Source organism: Panulirus ornatus, chromosome 7 (genome assembly GCF_036320965.1).
Source record: "Panulirus ornatus isolate Po-2019 chromosome 7, ASM3632096v1, whole genome shotgun sequence".
Taxonomy (NCBI): domain Eukaryota; kingdom Metazoa; phylum Arthropoda; class Malacostraca; order Decapoda; family Palinuridae; genus Panulirus; species Panulirus ornatus.
This window is the reverse complement of record NC_092230.1, coordinates 2914353-2933897: the sequence shown is the minus strand read 5'-3', so window position 1 is coordinate 2933897 and position 19545 is coordinate 2914353. Positions and strand designations below refer to the sequence as shown.

Sequence of the window (19545 nt, the reverse complement as noted above, 5' to 3'; positions counted from 1 at the left end):
ATGGTAAATATACACAAGGCTGAGAGACGGGGCAACACAAGTGTAAATCTCTTCCCCCGTAGGCACACACACACACACACACACACACACACACACACACACACACACACACACACACGAGTGACGTTTAAGGAGCCAGGCCACAGTACAGTGTGGTGCCCTTCACCAGCAACAAGCTGTTGTCAACAAGAGCCTAAGGACTGGAGAGCTGGACAACTGGAGACGGAGGGATTTGGGCGACCCAGCACACGGAGCAGGGCTGGGTCCACGGAGGGAAATGGAGGGGGATGGAGGGCTCGTGGTCCTCCAGTGCTGTGTGAAGAGAGGGAAGTGAGGGAGTAAGACACTTGTGTGAGACGTGAGGTTTATGAAGAGGGCCCGGTTACCTGTTGCGGAGGGGTCCTTGTGTGAAGGGGTCCCTATGTAGAGGGGCCCCTGTGTGGAGGGACCCCTGTGTGGAGGGGCCCCTGTGTGGAGGGGCCCCTGTGTAGAGGGGTCCCTATATCGGTTCGTATGGAGATCCATGAAGTGCGTCGTGTGGAGGGCACCTACATAAGGTCGTGCGAATGGTCCCTGTGCTGGGTCATCTGGCGGGCGCCTGCGTAGGGGTCAACTCCTGCCAGAGGCCGTGGTCATCTCCACAGGTGACGTGAACCAAGACGAGACTACAGAGGCACTTGGGGAGCCACAGCAGCAGTTAGGTAGTTAGGTAGTTAGCAACGTTAAGAGGCTTCGGGAAGTCTAGTATGACGCGCCTCTGTGTACTATGCTTGGGAGTACGTGAGCTCGCTACTCCACAGGACTTGGAGTGGCTGAGCTCGCTACTCCACAGGACTTGGAGTGGCTGAGCTCGCTACTCCACAGGACTGGGAATGGCTGAGGTCGCTACTCCACAGGACTGGGAATGGCTGAGGTCGCTACTCCACAGAAGTGAATGAGGGTAAGAAAGGACCCCTTGGGTGTATATAGGCCCAATAGATACATGTTTGGTGGGGGGGGGGAATGGTGAGAGAAGAAGAAAACCCCTGTGTGTGGGTGGGCGTGTGGGCGACCCACGGTGTGTGTGTGGATACCTGAGAGATGTGTGGTGTTGGGGGCGGCGGATGCACGTGGGGGTGGGTGGCGTGTGGGGTGGCGGGGCACGTGGGGGTGGGTGGCGTGTGGGGCGGCGGGGGCACGTGGGGGTGGGTGGGCGTGTGGGGCGGCAGGGATCAGGTAGCAGAGGAAGCTGGGTCACATGGTGATCAGGGGCAACACTACACCTGATGCTCTCTCTCACCACCAGACCTCTCCCACCATGGCTGACCGGCTGGGGTGGAGGACGTGTGCCCTAGGGGTGCTGGCTAGGGTGGAGGACGGGTGCCCTGGGGTGCTGGCTGGGGTGGAGGACGGGTGCCATGGGGTGCTGGCTGGGGTGGAGGACGTGTGCCCTGGGGTGCTGGCTGGGTTGGAGGACGGGTGCCCTGGGGTGCTGGCTGGGGTGGAGGACGGGTGCCCATGGGGTGCTGCCTGGGGTGGAGGACGGGTGCCCTGGGGTGCTGGCTGGGGTGGAGGACGGGTGCCCTGGGGTGCTGGCTGGGGTGGAGGACGTGTGCCCTGGGGTGCTGGCTGGGGTGGAGGACGGGTGCCCTGGGGTGCTGGCTGGGGTAGAGGACGGGTGCCCTGGGGTGCTGGCTGGGGTGGAAGCCGGGTGCCCTGGGGTGCTGGCTGGGGTGGAAGCCGGGTGCCCTGGGGTGCTGGCTGGGGTGGAGGACGGGTGCCCTAGGGGTGCTGGCTGGGGTGGAGGACGGGTGCCCTAGGGGTGCTGGCTGGGGTGGAGGACGGGTGCCCTGGGGTGCTGGCTGGGGTAGAGGACGTGTGCCCTGGGGTGCTGGCTGGGGTAGAGGACGGGTGCCCTGGGGTGCTGGCTGGGGTGGAAGCCGGGTGCCCTGGGGTGCTGGCTGGGGTGGAAGCCGGGTGCCCTGGGGTGCTGGCTGGGGTGGAGGACGGGTGCCCTGGGGTGCTGGCTGGGGTGGAGGACGGGTGCCCTGGGGTGCTGGCTGGAGTGGATGGAGGATATTTGTGCCAGGGTAAAGATTACGGGGGTAAACCGAATGACCGGGAGTATATACTAGGGGAAGTTCCCCCAAGGGGCATCCTAATTTACCCCCAGACCTCCAAGCCACATACACACACACACACACACACACACACACACACACACACACACAACCCCAGGTTCCCCCAGTCAGCCTGGGGCCTGCGAACCTACGCGAAGAGAGAGGAAGAGTCCTTCGCGACACTCTCCTGACCACATACACTCCCGACTACTGTCTTCCCCTCACCTGGCCACAGTATACCCCCCTCACCTGGCCACAGTATACCCCCTCACCTGGCCAAAGTCTACCCCTCACCTGGCCACAGTCTACCCCTTCACCTGTACCGTCCTCGGTACCTCCTTCCTGTACTGTACCGTCCCCGGCACCATCCCCCTTGTACCTTACCGTTCCGGAGGCTCGTTTCTAGTGTGGCAGGACTGCTACACACACACACACACACACACACACACACGCGCGCGCGCGTCCGGTATCTGTGACGGTGTGTGACTGTGTGTGCGTGTGTGTGTGACGCCGCTTTCATGCCGTCGCTCCCACCGCCGTCACAATCCGTGACCGTAACGGTAATTACCGTGGAATCACACCATGGTCGCCCAGTAAACCATCACGGCCAGGAGTGCTTCATGCTGCATGTACCACATGACATCGTCTCTAACACAGCCTCGAACAGACTGATTGATCACTGGGTCAACCACACACGACTCGGGTCTCTAGCCAAACGAGTTAAGGGGGTAGAAACAAGCCTCCCAGAGCCTAGGTAACGGGTGACAGGAGGTAAGGTAACTGATTATTTCGAGTTACTTGATCACGTTAATGGTCATTATAACCTAACCATCCATCTTGAATCACAAACACCAAGATGCACATGAACGAGTCAATTCATTAAAAAAAAAAATTGAATGACGTGTGTCTTTTAAGAAATTATCTACTTCTTTTGTACCACTTCATTAGCATATCTATCAGTTTTTTCCAATAGGAGAAATATAGAGGCGGTTATTGACACGTAGATAAAACTGTCACGGGAGATAGATAGAGATATATGAATTTCTCGGTAGATATTTATTAAGACTACGTCCTGCGTGAGTGAAGTAAGAACAAGTGTTTCCCCACGTCTATTGTTTGGTTCCAGTAATGTTCCTGAGTTATAAAATCTCACTCCGATCGTGTCATTCTTCTGAAGATATTCAAGCGTTTCCCAGAAAGAGATTTATTCTCTGAGTAATGAACTGATTGTTACGTCTACTATCATGTTGTTTTCTTATTCTCATGACCGAACAATATGCAAAAAAATTTGGATACAAAAATAAGTCGCTTTGCGTACTAATTTAAGTCTGGAAAAATGGCGGTATGTTTGGGAAATGGCTAAGCCGTGTTTTCTTCATCGCCCGCATATTATTACTAACATTGTTCGCTGCTGGGAATTTCTAAGTTAGGTAAGCTAAGGTGGGCCAGATTCGTTAATTCTACATATAATTTTTTGAAGATCAGTCTATCTAACCTCACATTCTCCAAACACAAGAGAAACACGTCTCACATAAACCCATTTCGAATGTGACAGATTTTGGTGAATTCTCTTTTCTCAAACTCCAGTCACAAATATGGACGGTTCTCGGCAAGTATAGCAACTTGCCTTACATACGGATGGTCGACAGATCCAGAAATAGAGTAGCAAAGGCAAAGGAAATAATCACCTTATAGTAAAGTCTGATTTTAATCACCATACGATCGGGAAAAAGGGCAACATTTGGGCCCAACATCTTGAAAATCTTATCGAGATCTGGTGTTCCACAAGGCTCCATGCTGGGTCCAAGAGCGTTTTCCATTTCTGTTAATGATTGACCAACATTACTGGAACACAGGAGAAGGCACGTTCACTTGGTGATACACCTGACGAGAGAGAGAGAGAGAGAGAGAGAGAGAGAGAGAGAGAGAGAGAGAGAGAGAGAGAGAGAGAGAGAGAGAGAGAGGACACTCCTAGTACACCCTCAGAACAAGGGATGTTCCTTACCACTCATTACCTACACCACACAAAGGACTTAAACCACCAAGGTCAACCACCATCAGCAAGACCCCTGCACTACAAACAGCTCCTCCTCAATAAGACTGCATTTCACGGTATTATTGAACGCATTTCTTCACAAAACAGCCTCGTTGCCACCCCAACAACTTGTTCCTTGTTTTGAATTCCTCTGAATTCCCAGATCTTGACCCGACCTAACTCCATACGAACCATGGCCAGGTTTCTAGTCTGGTGGATACCCGGATGTCTGGTAGAGTCTTCGGGGGTCTTCGCCCCCACAGTCCAGGCTGGGTCAGGCTGGTGGGTTTGGGTGTTTGGTGGACCCAGGTGTTGGAAGCGGCAGGCATCCCTCACTGAGGCCCACACAACCATGGCTGGTGTGGTCCACTTTGTAGGTGCAGTGCACTCTTGAACTTGTCTACCGTGCACCATGTTTCTGATGATGGTACATGGCAAGGTGGTGAAGACTCTTGGGCCCCGGCGGGGGGGGTTTAAGGTGTTCTCTCTTGTCGTCCATATGACACACACGGATTTCAGAGGTGGTATTGTACACAGTCTTCCATGCCTGTCGTGCCACGTCCATTAGTTCCCAGTTTTTTACAATACAGAAACCATCCTCCACCCGCCACCACTCCCCTCCCTCTCTTCCCGTGTGTCGTGGGAACAGCGCGTGCACGTCCCGCCGAGGACACGGAACTCTACCAGCGCACATTCCTGACAGCGTTGCCGCACCTAGCGAATCTCCTCCGCCGTCCCCCGCGGCACCTACGCTTAAGCACGCATTTCCCGAACCGGGTGGATTCGAGCACGTCTTCTGCTGTCTTATTAGACTGACTCTCCTCTGGAGGGCAGGACGTGTGCATGCGTGTGTGTGCATATCTGGTGAGGTCTTTGGGAAAAAGACACTCTCACTGAGCCCATTACACAACCACAACCATTCCTTCCCAAGTATGCGACACACACACACACACACACACACACACACACACACACACACAGACACAAATCTGTCTACACCGTACGTCACCACACGGTGGACAGTACGCTACTCAACGTACGTACACCAAGTGAAGATAAGGTAAGGCCAAGCCTCTAAGGCGAGGGGGATTACGACGGCTCGCTCTCTATAACCAATGGGACCCGTAATGTCAGTCGTGAATAGCCCACAGCTCTGGCCGGATTACTACTACGGGGGAGGAGGGGAACCGTACAGCACACACCTATGTGTGTTTTTGTAGGTCAGGTATCCGGACGCCACCGCAAGACCCACTAGGTGGAGAGCCTCAGCATGGGAGAGCAAGTGGATTCTTGGCTGACGCGAACATAAACTAGGGGGAGAGGGAGGGGGGGGGGGATGGCTATATCTACCGAGAGAGAGAGAGAGAGAGAGAGAGAGAGAGAGAGAGAGAGAGAGAGAGAGAGAGAGAGAGAGAGAGAGAGAGAGAGAGAGAGTCATTACAAAATAAATTCTTGATCAAGAATCTTCAAATCACATTTCCTTGAGAGCTCTTTACTGTTGATGGGATAGTCGGCTCTTGTTCTCCACTCACGACTTCAACAAAATCATCAACACGATACGATGAGTCTCAGGAAGACACACAGAGTGCGTGAATGAGTCACTGTTGAATAAATTAATGCATGAAAGAATGCAAGACAGTGTTGAGATCATGCAGGATTAGCCAACCTTAAGGAATGATGATATTGTTATCTTGGCCAAGGGTTCAGTCACGGACGGAAGCCCTCATAGAGGCCAGAGGCCTTAAGAAAAACATAAAGAAAAAAAAGGATTCAAGAGACAGAAAAGATGAGAGGAGGAAGGATCTAAGCTTTCGAGGATGTTGGATGCCCGCTTTCCAAAATGGGTCAGGTGGTGGGTGCTGGGAAAGACATGGAGAGGTCAGAGGTTAGGTGTTGCAAAGCTTAGCAGTGCAGGGAAAGGGTCAGGTGGTGGGTGCCGGGAAAGACATGGAGAGATTGAAATGTTGCAGAGCTTAGCGGTATAGGGAAAGGGTCAGGTGGTAGGTGGTCATTTACTGACGAAAAGAAATTATTCATAAGAAGAAGAAAAAGCGCAGGAGATGGAGAAAGAATTACCTATATTCACACCACCTAAAACCACACTCATGCAACGAATGGCACGGTTTTGAGGGTCTATGAAATCTATCTATGAGTCAAGCTACAACCTATCTACACAACGCAGCACGGGCATAACTTTTCGCACCTGCATATCCTTGTCTCACTCTTCACCTACAACATCCTAATGTTGCTGGAGGTATGAGAGGCATGTTTAGTGTCGTGTATAATCACATTGTTCCCTGGCGATGATCTGCTCTGATTTTGAGGAATATGGTGAGCGCTAAACATCAAGAAGAGGTTATTCAGAGTTTCTTTTGAGCAAGGAAAAGATAACTGTGATCTCAAAACCCTTTACACTGAATTGTATCTAGAAATACGACACCATTTACGAGTAAACAATATTTTCGAGTATTATAAGATAGAATTTAGAATTCTATCTTTACGCCCGCATCTTAAGGTACCAAAAACTTAAAAATATTTGCAGAGAAACATATATTTTGGACGACTTTAAAACACCTAAAATCTGAAAATTGATCTATACTAACTTCCTCACAGCAATTCTAATTTCTAACGTGACAAAGGTCACAGTATGGAGGATAATGTCAAAGTCTAGGCCTATGACCAGGAACTGCCGGCCGTTATCTTCAGATTATCAAAATTCTCTATCTAATCTCGTCTCCTATACGCTACAGGCTTAGTCGATTACGGAACCTACTGATAACAACGCAGTCCTTGTTACTTCTAGATATATATACACATACGTTCCTCCTAGTGAGAGTGTCACATACCCGTTGTGCAGTCAGGCGTTCACAACAATACCGCAAAATCAGGAAGTCTGAAAATCGATAACTGACACATGATAATGTCTGATGATGTTGGAGTCTAACTTTCTCCCTCCTCACGTCTGAGTTGGGTCTCCTGTCACTCTCGACATCTCTTAAACCATGTGAAGAAGGCAGGTATATATATATATATATATATATGTGTGTGTGTGTGTGTGTGTGTGTGTGTGTGTGTGTGTGTGTGTGTGTGTGAAAAGATGTTTATTTATGGTTAAAGAAATACGATAGGAATGGTAACAGATGAGGCATCTCGACCTTATCTTTCCTTTACCTAAAGCCTACTTTGGAGGCTCCTCTCCATCCCTTTACATCGATCTGGGATCAAAAGCTCCACTGCTGTTCCTGTGATCAATTAGTCTATTTGTGGCCGCGGCCTGCTGGCGCGCATACCGCCACAACCTGTCTTACGAGGTATATCGAACAGAGATATATCCAGCAAAGGTTTAAATCTCTTCATCACGTTAGTTGGTAGGAAGCGAAGAACCTTTGGGTCTCTGATGTTTACACCACTCAAAAAATGAAGAAAATTATCTCGCTGACGAAATCTGCAGCATCGAAGGTGCGCTCCACGCAGGAGCTGGGAAACTGATACGACTCCTGTAGAGTGGGAGGGCGCTTTGACAAGGTTGTGTGCATCTCTCCGTCCGATATAACCATGACCTGCCTAGCCGAAAGGTGTTTTCTCGCTCCCGGTGCAACCACAGGCAGGGCGAAGTCCGGTAACATCAAGATACGTAGACATAAAGACTCCTGAACTGGTACAAGGCATGAGGATAATATACTAATTCCCTGAGTGGACACATACAAGGCGACTGAGGTTGAAATAACGGGTACCTCCCTTGTACCACAGAACCCTGGTACCTCTCTTGTACCACAGTACCCTGGTACCTCCCTTGTACCACAGAACCCTGGTACCTCCCTTGTACCACAGTACCCTGGTACCTCCCTTGTACCACAGTACCCTGGTACCTCCCTTGTATCACAGTACCCTGGTACCTCCTTCGTACCACAGGACCCTGGTACCTCCCTTGTACCACAGTACCCTGGTACCTCCCTTGTACCACAGGACCCTGGTGACATCTCATTTCACGAAGAGTTAAGCGTCTGGCTTGAGGAGATAGTACAGTTATAAGGTGTACCTGCCTCCATACATGTATACAACCGACGTTCCATTATCCATGACATACGATCCAGGGATGTCTTATCCACCATCCGTTATAGTGGACCCAAAATCCGTACCGTGTATCCGTGATCCGTACTGTAAAACCCATAAATCCGCGACGAACTAGCCATAATCCGAAACTTAATATCCGTAAACCGTATTATGCGATTTATAACCCGGAAATGAGAGACACTATGTGATACAGACACACCACCGTAGGGCCACTCTGGGCACGTGTTCACGGACGCGTGCGTATCCGAAATCCGTGAGGGAATCGGGGGACTTGAAGCCCGTTGTATAACTTGCTATTGACGTTAACTCGAACACGCCTCGTGTTGTGCCCCCCTCCCCCCTCCCTCCACTACCTCCCCAACCCCTTATATGCGTAAAGTGGGGAGGCCAAGAGCAGCTAAAGTACATAAACCATTGTCTCCCGCACGGTTCATGGCTCGCATTCCCACTTCACTAACTTGAGTTTCTCTTTTACACTTCCTCATTTAAAGCTCCACATGTTACACTCTTCCTATGCCATCTCCAAACTACTCCTCTCCACACCTTCAGTGTCTTGTGTGGAAACTCTACATCAGAAGCTCACATCCACGCCCCACACTGCACACCCCCCCCCCCACTCCTCACCCTCACCATCAGGTCCCATCTCCCTCATTTTTTTTTTCCTCCCCCTCATCCTCTGAAGCCCAATGATGTAACCTGGAGAAACCCACGCGATGACTTCTCATTGTCGGGACTACATGAATATTTTCCCTCATAAGCAAACAACCTCAAGTCTTTAAACTCCCCCCCCCCCCCCACTCCCACCATAAAAAAACTAAGAAAAATCCTCATACTTCCTGAAATATATCTTAAAAACTTTAAAACTGTCTTTTTCTACGCTATCTTACAGAAGGTAATATCAAGTTCCGAAACAGTTTCTAAATCTTTACGAAACTGCTTCAATCTGACGAGTGAGGGACACGCACGAACGGAAGGGTTGGTCGTGTGTAAAGGGAACGCGTCGAGAACACACGAACATGGTGCGCAGACAGGCTGCGCACAGAAGCCGTGCGGAGATGATGCGCAGAGAGGTTGTGAAGAGATGTTGCGCAAGGGTGGTGCGCAGATATGGTAACACGGAGATGCGCAGATATGACGTGCGAATCACCGTAAATAATAAATTCACCAAGTTCAAGGCATACTTGAAGATACAAACTTAAGTTCTGTTTCAGTCACTCAAGACATTATAGTCAACTTAGGTCACACAGAGAGCAACTTGGGCAGGATCGGGTCAAAAGTCGTCGAGAAGTTAGATTAAGTTGTCGCATTGACCTCTGACCCGAGGGATAAGGTCATGAGCAGCACTATTTCCAACACTACCACCGCCATCACCATCTCCAACACTCCCGCCATCACCACCACCATCTCCAGCACCACAATCATCAATTGAGGTTAGGTGTAACACCGTCCCACCACCACTCCTCCCCCACTCGGCCACCACAACCATCCATCAACACAGACACTGAAGACCCCACATCAAGACTGGTGCCTCCCGTTAAGCTGTATCCAGAAATCAAACACACTCAGGCGAGGACATTATCAACTACTCACACACAATGCTCTCTAAGCCGCCATTAGAAGTGCAAGAACTGAACTAGTCCGGGGTGATAAGTGGTAATGACAATAATAATGCAATGCTCATATAATAAGGGAATGCATATAAAAATAATGAGTACAATACATACAATAATAAGGGAATCCACGTAATAAAAGAAAATCTATCTTGAGTTTCATAAACTACAAAAACAAAAGATAAAACTGACTCTTTACAATGCCCTGGTCAGATCCCAGTTAGCATAACGCAGGTCAGTTCTGGTCAGCCAAGTTGATCGAAGACGAGGGAGAACGAGAACGGGTACAAAACCGACCAACAAAACCAATTCCGTCCACCAAGAAATAAGCGTTTGCGTGGAACGTCTCCAACAAATACCATTATTATCTAAAAATAAAAACAGAGACTCTGAGGAGACTTAAGGTAAGTTTTCTGGATAATGAATAATTTCGACGATATATGACATTGCAATTTCTTCACATTAGATGAAGCTCCATCTATCCACAAATAATGGTATGAAATTCAATGGCAGAAATGCAAGACGAGTGGGGAAAAGGACTTCCAATCCTTTCCATCATGACGAGCCATATACCTCAACGATAACAGTATCACAGTAGTGTGATGCACAGGGAAAAACACATACTTAAAATGCTCGATGAATGGAGTTCTCATCTTCTCCATTTTCTTTCCAGATATGAGTCTCGTCCTCGGAATATTCCCTGTGAAGTATCAGACTATGGCAATATTCACATTTTCATTTTCCCATAAAATTTCCAAGGTAGTATACCACCTACATAACACACGGCCCTTCTTATCAAGGCAATATTCCAATTTACACTTTCCCATAAAATTTCCAAGGAAGTATACCTTAGACTACATAATACACACTGCTTATGCTTAAGGCAGTATTCCCATCTTCACTTTCCCATAAAGTTTCCAAGGTAGTATACCTTAGACTACATAATACACACTGCTTATGCTTAAGGCAGTATTCCCATCTTCACTTTCCCATAAAGTTTCCAAGGTAGTATACCTTAGACTACATAATACACACTGCTTATGCTTAAGGCAGTATTCCTATCTTCACTTTCCCATAAAGTTTCCAAGGTAGTATACCTTAGACTACATAATACACACTGCTTATGCTTAAGGCAGTATTCCCATCTCCACTTTCCCGTAAAGTTTCCAAGGTAGTATACCTTAGACTACATAATACACACTGCTTATGCTTAAGGCAGTATTCCCATCTTCACTTTCCCATAAAGTTTCCAAGGTAGTATACCTTAGACTACATAATACACACTGCTTATGCTTAAGGCAGTATTCCCATCTTCACTTTCCCATAAAGTTTCCAAGGTAGTATACCTTAGACTACATAATACACACTGCTTATGCTTAAGGCAGTATTCCCATCTTCACTTTCCCATAAAGTTTCCAAGGTAGTATACCTTAGACTACATAATACACACTGCTTATGCTTAAGGCAGTATTCCCATCTTCACTTTCCCATAAAGTTTCCAAGGTAGTATACCTTGTACATAATACATGATGCTTCTTAACAATTCGGTGGTCGGATGTTGTTCCGGAGGGAGAAGTGGGTTGGGAGGAGTCTTATACTTTATTACTCTGCCTTCATCATATTAGGAGCCTGGGATAATATCACTGCCCTTCAGTGGATAACCTGGTCATAGACCATCAGCTCTTGTGTTATCTGTCCTTCCCATGTACTGTCCTCCAGCAGATAACCTGGTCATAGACCATCAGGTCTTGTGTTATCTGTCCTTCCCATATACTGTCCTCCAGCTGATAACCTGGTCATAGACCATCAGGTCTTGTGTTATGTGCCCTTCCCATGTACTGTCCTCCAGCAGATAACCTGGTCATAGACCATCAGGTCTTGTGTTATATGTCCTTCCCATATACTGTCCTCCAGCAGATAACCTGGTCACAGACCATCAGGTCTTGTGTTATATGTCCTTCCCATATACTGTCCTCCAGCAGATAACCTGGTCACAGACCATCAGGTCTTGTGTTGTCTGACCTTCCCATGTATTCCCAAGTTAACATCATATAAAGGGCCACAGAAATAGAGAAGCAAAGAGAAAGAACCTCCAGCCGTCTTGGTATGTCTGTGAGAAAACCCATCTGTTCTGTACAGCCAAGATGTCTGCATCACATCGCGTAACCTTGCAAAACACAGACAAACTCACAGACACAATTCCTGTTGAGAAAGACACCATACGTGTGTACCCCTCAGTTGCACTGCCCATGTCACGCACGACACGAAACCGCCTGTGAACGGAACACGCTGGACACGTGAGGTCACGAACGCGACCACGTCAGCTAATTTCACATGAAATGTTACACGAATACAGGACTAGTGGATACAGGAATGGTGGATACAGGACTGGTGGATACAAGACTGGTGGATAAAGGGCTAGTGGATACAGGACTGGTGGATACAGGTCTGGTGGATACAGGACTAGTGGATACAGGTCTGGTGGATACAGGACGAGTGGGTACATGGATGGCTGTACTAAGGCACTGTCGGCCTCACTATCCCCTACCACAATTCCTTCTCCTCTCGTGGTCGCGTACCTCACCCAGGGCTGATCTGATCGCCACCTTCTTAACTATGTAGACACTCTGTACGTAAGACGTACGGACGTGGAGAATGAATAACGTGTAAACATCGAACAGCCTTCCTCACACACACACACACACACACACACACACACACACACACACACACACACACACCTCCCAAGTGAGTTGCGATTGCGCTACATAGCCCCGAGCGTGATATTCGCCAGGTGATGTATCGTCCATGTATCTTGTGAGCCACCCGGAGGGGGAAACCGCCCGTCACCACGATGACTGGCCGACCTACGAGGCGGAGAGAGAGAGAGAGAGAGAGAGAGAGAGAGAGAGAGAGAGAGAGAGAGAGAGAGAGAGAGAGAGAGAGAGAGAGAGAGAGAGAGAGAGAGACGGAGGTTGCAACCAACGGCGAAAAAAAAAAATATGGGGATTTATCTCTCACGACGGAAGAGTGGAATGTCGTCAGCAGTGCCGAATGACGTCATCCCTAGTTATACGTAGGAAAAAAGAAAGAGAGACAGATGGGACATCCACTAAAGCTTTGGCTACTAACCCAACCATCACTTAAGATAGAAAACGACGAAACCATTTAAAACTAACGAAGCAATACGAAAAAAAAACACCACTAAATTAAGTTCAGACACATCGTTAAACTGAAACTCTTCGTTCATAAATATGGAACCAGTGGTCAGTAGATATAAGACACTACTAAGGATTCGAACCCCGGTACTATCGAGCGGCAGGCCGATACGCTAACCACTGGACCACGAGGTGACAAGAGCTATCCCACATCAGACCAACCAATGGCCCTTGAGATCCCTCGGTCACATCACGTGACCTGATAGCCAGGGCGCTTGTGAGTCCACTGGTTAGCGTACCGGCCAGCCACGCCGTAGGACCGGGGCTCGAATCCTCAACGCCCATAGATAAATCGTTATCAAAACCAGAGTTGAAAATTGAATGAAGCAACGAACGTAGCCTAATTTCGAGCCACACTGAAACACAAAAGTGTTGCTTTCTGCCACGTAAGAAACACTATTCCAAAAGGAAACACTCCTGGGTGGGCACGAAACACCAGAAGAGCGAAAACTGTCTTCCATTTGCAGCACACCGGAATACATCCTTACATCCCACAGCGGGAGTCGGGGGCAGTCTTCTACCCGCGAAGCTCGTCCGGAAAGTCGACCCAGCTTTTCATAATCGTTCGTGAGGTGTGGTGGGTCTTGATATGGGGTGGGAGGTGGGGAGATTATTGTGGGAGGGGTGAGGGAAGGAAGGGTCGTCCTTGGGGAGACATAAGGGGTGGTGGCTGTCTCCCCCAGCCTCCCCCGCAGTACAGAGGTCAATCTGGGGGGGTTGGGGGAGAAATATGCGTCACTGGTAACTCCCCCAGCCTCCTCTCGTGTCTGGGTCGTCCTGGGGGAGACATTTGGGGTCGTGGCTGGCTCCCCCAGCCTCCCCTTCAGTGCGGGAGTTGTCCTGAGGAAGACAAAGGGGTTGTGGGTGACTGGCTAACTCCCCTGCGGTGTGGGGGGTCATCCTGGGGAGAGACTCAGGGGTGTTAGTTGACTCCCCCAGCCCTGGGGTGCAGGACTACGGTTACGGTCAGCCTGAGGCGCCCGGGGTAATCGATCAACCAAGCGTTAACCGTTTATCAAGTCTCCCCCCACCCTCTTCCCACCCCTTGCTGGGAGGTGTGGGCGGACTTGAGGATGATGTGGGCGGGCCTGAGGGTGGTGCGGGCGGGGGAGGATGGAGGTACTAAAGGATGGTTGTCCTCAACACGACCTCGGGGTAAATGACGCTCACAGTAAATCTCAAATCCCCAAAATTACTTTCCAAGAATCCCCCTTACTGTCTTCCCTCCCCATTGGCTTACCCACGCCTCGAGTTGCGCTTCATCGCTAGACGAGCCAATGTAACCCCAAGCAGATTGGTTAGCGTCCTTCGCTCACTATTCACAGGGTCCTCGGGTCGAATCTCGGGCGAGGAGGACATCTCCGAGATTCCCCTCACTCCACCCGTCATGACTTCGTGTACAAGTGGATTCCTGTAGTTTACACTTGTGAGCTGGTTTACGTCGTGGTATACATAGGTTTACAGTTAGGTTTACACTAAGGAATTGTATGATGCCGTACCTCAGGTGTGGAAAGGAGTGGACCATCTTATCTGATGCCTTCCACGATCACAAACAGTCTCAAAACGACCCAGCGGTCGCGTTTGTTTATTCCACTGTACACCAGCGAGGCGCCCTTCCTCCAATCAGCGTACATCAGTCTACGCGTTCACTAGCGAGACTCAAAACAAAGGTCACGTGGAAGGACCCATGATAGCTTCATCCATATGTACCGGTTCACAGGTACACCACTTCTCCTGGTCCATTATGACCGGTTCGCTGGACACAAACATGTAGTAACCCGGTCCAGAGATAGCGTGTGTCCCGGTACACACTCTGTGGGGCTTATCTACAAGCGTGATTTCACACTATACAACGTACTGGACACATATGTACTATTACATATCATTTACTGGACACATAAGTACCATTACATATCATTTACATAGGTAGAACTTGATCTACAGGTGTAAAAACGAAGGAACAATTATCCTATTGCCAAAAGTATAAACCATATTTCATGAAATAAATTTTTTCTACTTCACTTCACTGTGGAGGAACTTATTGCTCCAAAGGGAGACCATCATTTCGCTGCTTCTGATTGGAGCGCAGCCGTGAAGTGGCAGGAACCCCCTTGAAAAAAAAAAAAAAAAAGGAGTGCTGGTATGTATACAGTGGCATGTGTTACAGTCGATAGGGAAGGATTTACTTTGTGTGACGAAAGGGACTTCAGCTCCGGTGGTCTTTCGGGGTGGTCCCTAGATGAGGGGAGGAGGGATGTGGGGGGCCTGGGACGGCAGGAGTCCCTGGGGGTGGTCTCCGGAGGGGGGGAGGGATGGGGGGGGGGACGGTAGGAATCCCAGAGGGTGGTCACCCAACGTGGGACAGGGTGAGACAAAGCACCAACCCAGGGGTGGTGACAGTCGCTTTAACCCCCTCTCGAACCCGTCTATCCGTCTAGCCATAAGCGCTAGACCGTCTCTTACTGTCCACCACCAGTATCCTCCCTACACCGCTCACGTACCACCATACTCGACCGTCGGCATGAGGGATAGGGGTCCGACACTGCAGACTGTCCCACATTATGAGGTGGAACCCGTACCAACTCACAGTCCTCCCGCTCCAATGTAATATAATGCCTCACGACCTCACATTGAAGCCTCATCTTTACCAGCCACTGTCTACCAGTACACAGTGCAGTTGCGTGACCTTCTCTAAGACACTATATATATATATATATATATATATATATATATATATATATATATATATATATATATATATATATATATATATATATATATATGGACAAGTGGCTCAAGGGTGAATCTACTTATTTATGGTCGACCAACACAGAACCTCTTTATGTCACCGAGAGTACAATCACGTCAAAGAACTGCTCTCTTTGAGGGAGTTCATATTTCCCTGCAACTGTACGCAGTGCAGCCCTGAGCTGCAGGAACCTCTGGAAAAATATCTTAGGCAACACTAAGACTCTTTCTTTGAAAGTGGCCCACTCACATCTGTGAAGATGTCTTGAGAATATATGAAAGCTTGGCGTCTGTCTTTCTGCAAATAAATAAATGAATAAATAACTCGGCCATATGAATGTACCCGCAATACACGAAACTATACGAGATAGAATATAACCAGAGAGGAGGACTATGGTAACCAATAAAGCATTTATAATACGTGTAAGGCAAACAGCAGAAACCAAATTATACCATCTATAATTACCAAAAAGGCTGTGTTTGCGAGAACAGGAGACATAATCAGCACAGACAACCAAACTACACCAACAGGAGAGAGAGTCATCCAGAACCCCAGCCCAATAGGGAACACATATTGGTCAAGGGGTCAACGAGGAGCTGGGTCAAGGGTTAAACACATACGTAATGGGTATGTAGTCTTGGAGCTATACTGAACAGATGAATGAGATGTTCGAGACACATATCTTCCGCTTAAGGAGGAGGCCCAGCAGGACGTCCTACAATACTGTGGGTTAGGGGGCATCAGGTGGTGGCAGGCGGGGTATCCCCCCCCCCGCGCCAGTTTTGTTTACATCGATCAGCTGATCGTGGTTCCATCAGCTGGCCGGCCCAGCTGATCGCGAGGGATGCCACAGGTGTGTGTGTGTGTGTGTGTGTGTGTGTGTGTGTGTGTGTGTGTGTGTGTGTGTGTGTGCACGGAATGAACAAGTTTTTCTTCTGTAAATCTTGAAGTTGAACTGGAAATCATCTCATACGCCGATGGACGTTACAGAGTAGAGCGCCGCCTAGGATCCTATCGACTCTAAAGTAGCCCACCTTTCCCTGCTCCCGCGAAGAGCGAAGCCTCAGGAGTCCCACAAAAGGGGTCCTACGAATATATATATATATATATATATATATATATATATATATATATATATATACTGACACACACACTGTGCATGAACCTTGACAATTACACTGAGGCAGACTCTGAAACAATCCTTGGGGGAAGACAATGGTCTTCCATCCCCAGAGTAAAATAAATTCACATTTCATGTGGACCTAAAAGACGACTACAGATGCCTTTTGTCTCCTTAATGAACTACTCTTTAACCCAGGCAGTGAAAATGTGATGAGTTGAGTTTAATGAGTGGCGAAGTTTGAGGAGATGCTCTCCAGTGAGAGAGGGAGAGAGAATGGGAGGAGGGGCAGAAGGAGGAGAAGAGGAGGTGAGGGGTATATGAATGATGGGTAAGTAGGAGGTGGAAGGGAGAGTGAGCGAGTGTGTGTGAGTGAGTGAGTGTGTGAGTGAGTGAGTGAGTGAGTGAGTGGAGGATATGTGACGGGGAATAAAGAAAACTGAGAATAGAACAAATCAAACGACTGAAAAAAGGTTAACCAGGAACCAACTAAACTAGAACCTGCAGGTAACTAAACTAGAAAACTGAAACCAATCAAACTAGAAACCTTGGGCCAGTGAAACTAGAACCTTCAGCCAATGAAACTTGAATTTGGAGCCAAGCAAACTAGAAACCTGAAGCCAACCAACCTAGAAACCTAAATACAAGCATACTACAATCCAGAAACCAACTGAAATAGAAACCAGAAACCAAACAGACCAGAAACGAGACACCAACTAAACTAGAAACATAAAGCCAACTAACCTGGAAACCTAGAGCTAAACAAACTAGAAACCTATACATAACCAGCCTAGAAACCATCATCTTATCCAACAGAACCCAGAGGCAAACCAGTGTTAATGAGAAAGCATTATGAAGCGACACTTCAGTGTGCTGAAGTTCAGCTGTGACTGGATTGTACCCTCGTTACCTTTCATAAAAATAATCTGATCATTAGCAATTAATGATGGGCAATCAGTGCCACTGGCCGCCTGACTTAAGGGTAATTACGTCCATCGTCAGGGGTCAACGATGGTGGGAGGATCATTTCCAAACGCTTCCTAATTCCAATGTGCAACATTTCTTTAATCACGTGACGACCTTAATTTCCTCTCTAACAATATTTCCATTTTCTATCTTCCAATTAGGTCAGCAGTGTGTGTGTGTGTGTGTGTGTGTGTGTGTGTGTGTGTGTGTGTGTGTGTGTGTGTGTGTGTGTGTATTTATATATATAAATATATATATATATATATATATATTTTTTTTTCATACTATCCGCCATTTCCCGCGACAGCGAGGTAGCGTTAAGAACAGAGGACTGGGCCTTTGAGGAAATATCCTCACCTGGCCCCCTTCTCTGTTCCTTCTATCCCGGGGCGGGCCCACGCGTGATTCATAGCCAGCAATGCTAATAACCACAAAAGCACAGGATAAAATAAATCTTCGTATGTGCTCAGCTGCTTATACGGTCGGGGAGCTGCTACATACATCACCTGCACCTGGCCCTACTGGTGCTTCTGTCTGTTCCAAGTGAACCACCTACCCACCTGCACCACATTACCCATTTACACTACATCCCCATCTAAACCACTTAAACCGACAGTTCTCCCCTCTATGCTAAAGCTTTTAGGTCCTTTAAGTACGACTCTCCGACCTTTTGGAAGGATGGCCGGGCCTTTAACCTGACCTTTCAGGGTCGTGCCCGGCGGAAGAACATTTCTCGTAGGGTCAACTGATTACTGCCCCTCACACTGAACATCTCTTACATCACTAGGTAGTGGCCATTCCAGCTGCCCTGGTTGGATCAGAGGCGTCGTATCGCTGATTCATAACTCGAGGACAAGGTCGAGGCGAATGGTGAGGTGAATGGAAGAGTGTGGAAGATTGGGTGAATTAAGGAGATCGATTGTAATGGAGTCGTGACGGGCTTACAATACCAGAGAGTGGCCAGCTATATGAGAGAATGACCACTCTGAATAAAGGAGTTGTCAGAAATAAGGCGAGAGCTTGTCCTGTTTTAGTACAAGCTTGGCCAGCTTGACCCAGGGCAACAAGGCCTGTGGCAAGATTCGAGCTCACCCATCTAAGACAGACTTTGGCCAGTTTCAATGGATATCTAACATAACGAGAAAGTAAGAAGAAAGAAAACATCGTAATCACAAAGCGTCCATGATACACAGTGTCTTCATGATCATGCAAAATCATACATACCTTAAACGACAAGTCTTCGGCAACGAACCATCTCTCTGACGTAAGCGGGGCGTCCCGTTCCAAAGCTCAGACCAGGCGAGTCTGATGTGGGGGCGTCCCGGTTTCAAGGCTCAGACCAGGCGAATCTTACACCCAAAAACAGAGACCTTAAAGAGTACAGTAAAGATCATAGGCCCAGGTGGGGACACTAACCTTACACACTGCATTCCTGGCGTGCTGGTAGAAGAGTTCTACCGTCTGTGGCGCCTGAAGCTGTAGAACAGACTCGATGTAGAACCTGTAGAGAAGGGCAGACAACACTGTGACACACTCTCATAACATCTTAATCTACGAACAAACCTATCCAGAAACAAGACAAAAAAAGAAAGAAGTATTGGTCCATAGTCCACCATACGTGGACCAGTTCTCTATAATCATGGATTTATTAAAAATATATTATAACAACAGCCT

At 48.4% G+C, this 19545-nt stretch overlaps 1 protein-coding gene across 9 annotated transcripts in view; it reads right to left on the bottom strand.

The window, feature by feature from the left end:
• LOC139749369 (uncharacterized) overlaps positions 1-19545 on the bottom strand; it is a 424871-nt gene that overhangs the window by 142110 nt on the left and 263216 nt on the right. For all 9 annotated transcript variants that reach the window (XM_071663141.1, XM_071663145.1, XM_071663137.1 and 6 more), the window contains one exon: positions 19288-19372. In XM_071663141.1, the coding sequence (XP_071519242.1) occupies positions 19288-19372 (85 nt within the window). The remainder of the gene's footprint in view (positions 1-19287; positions 19373-19545) is intronic.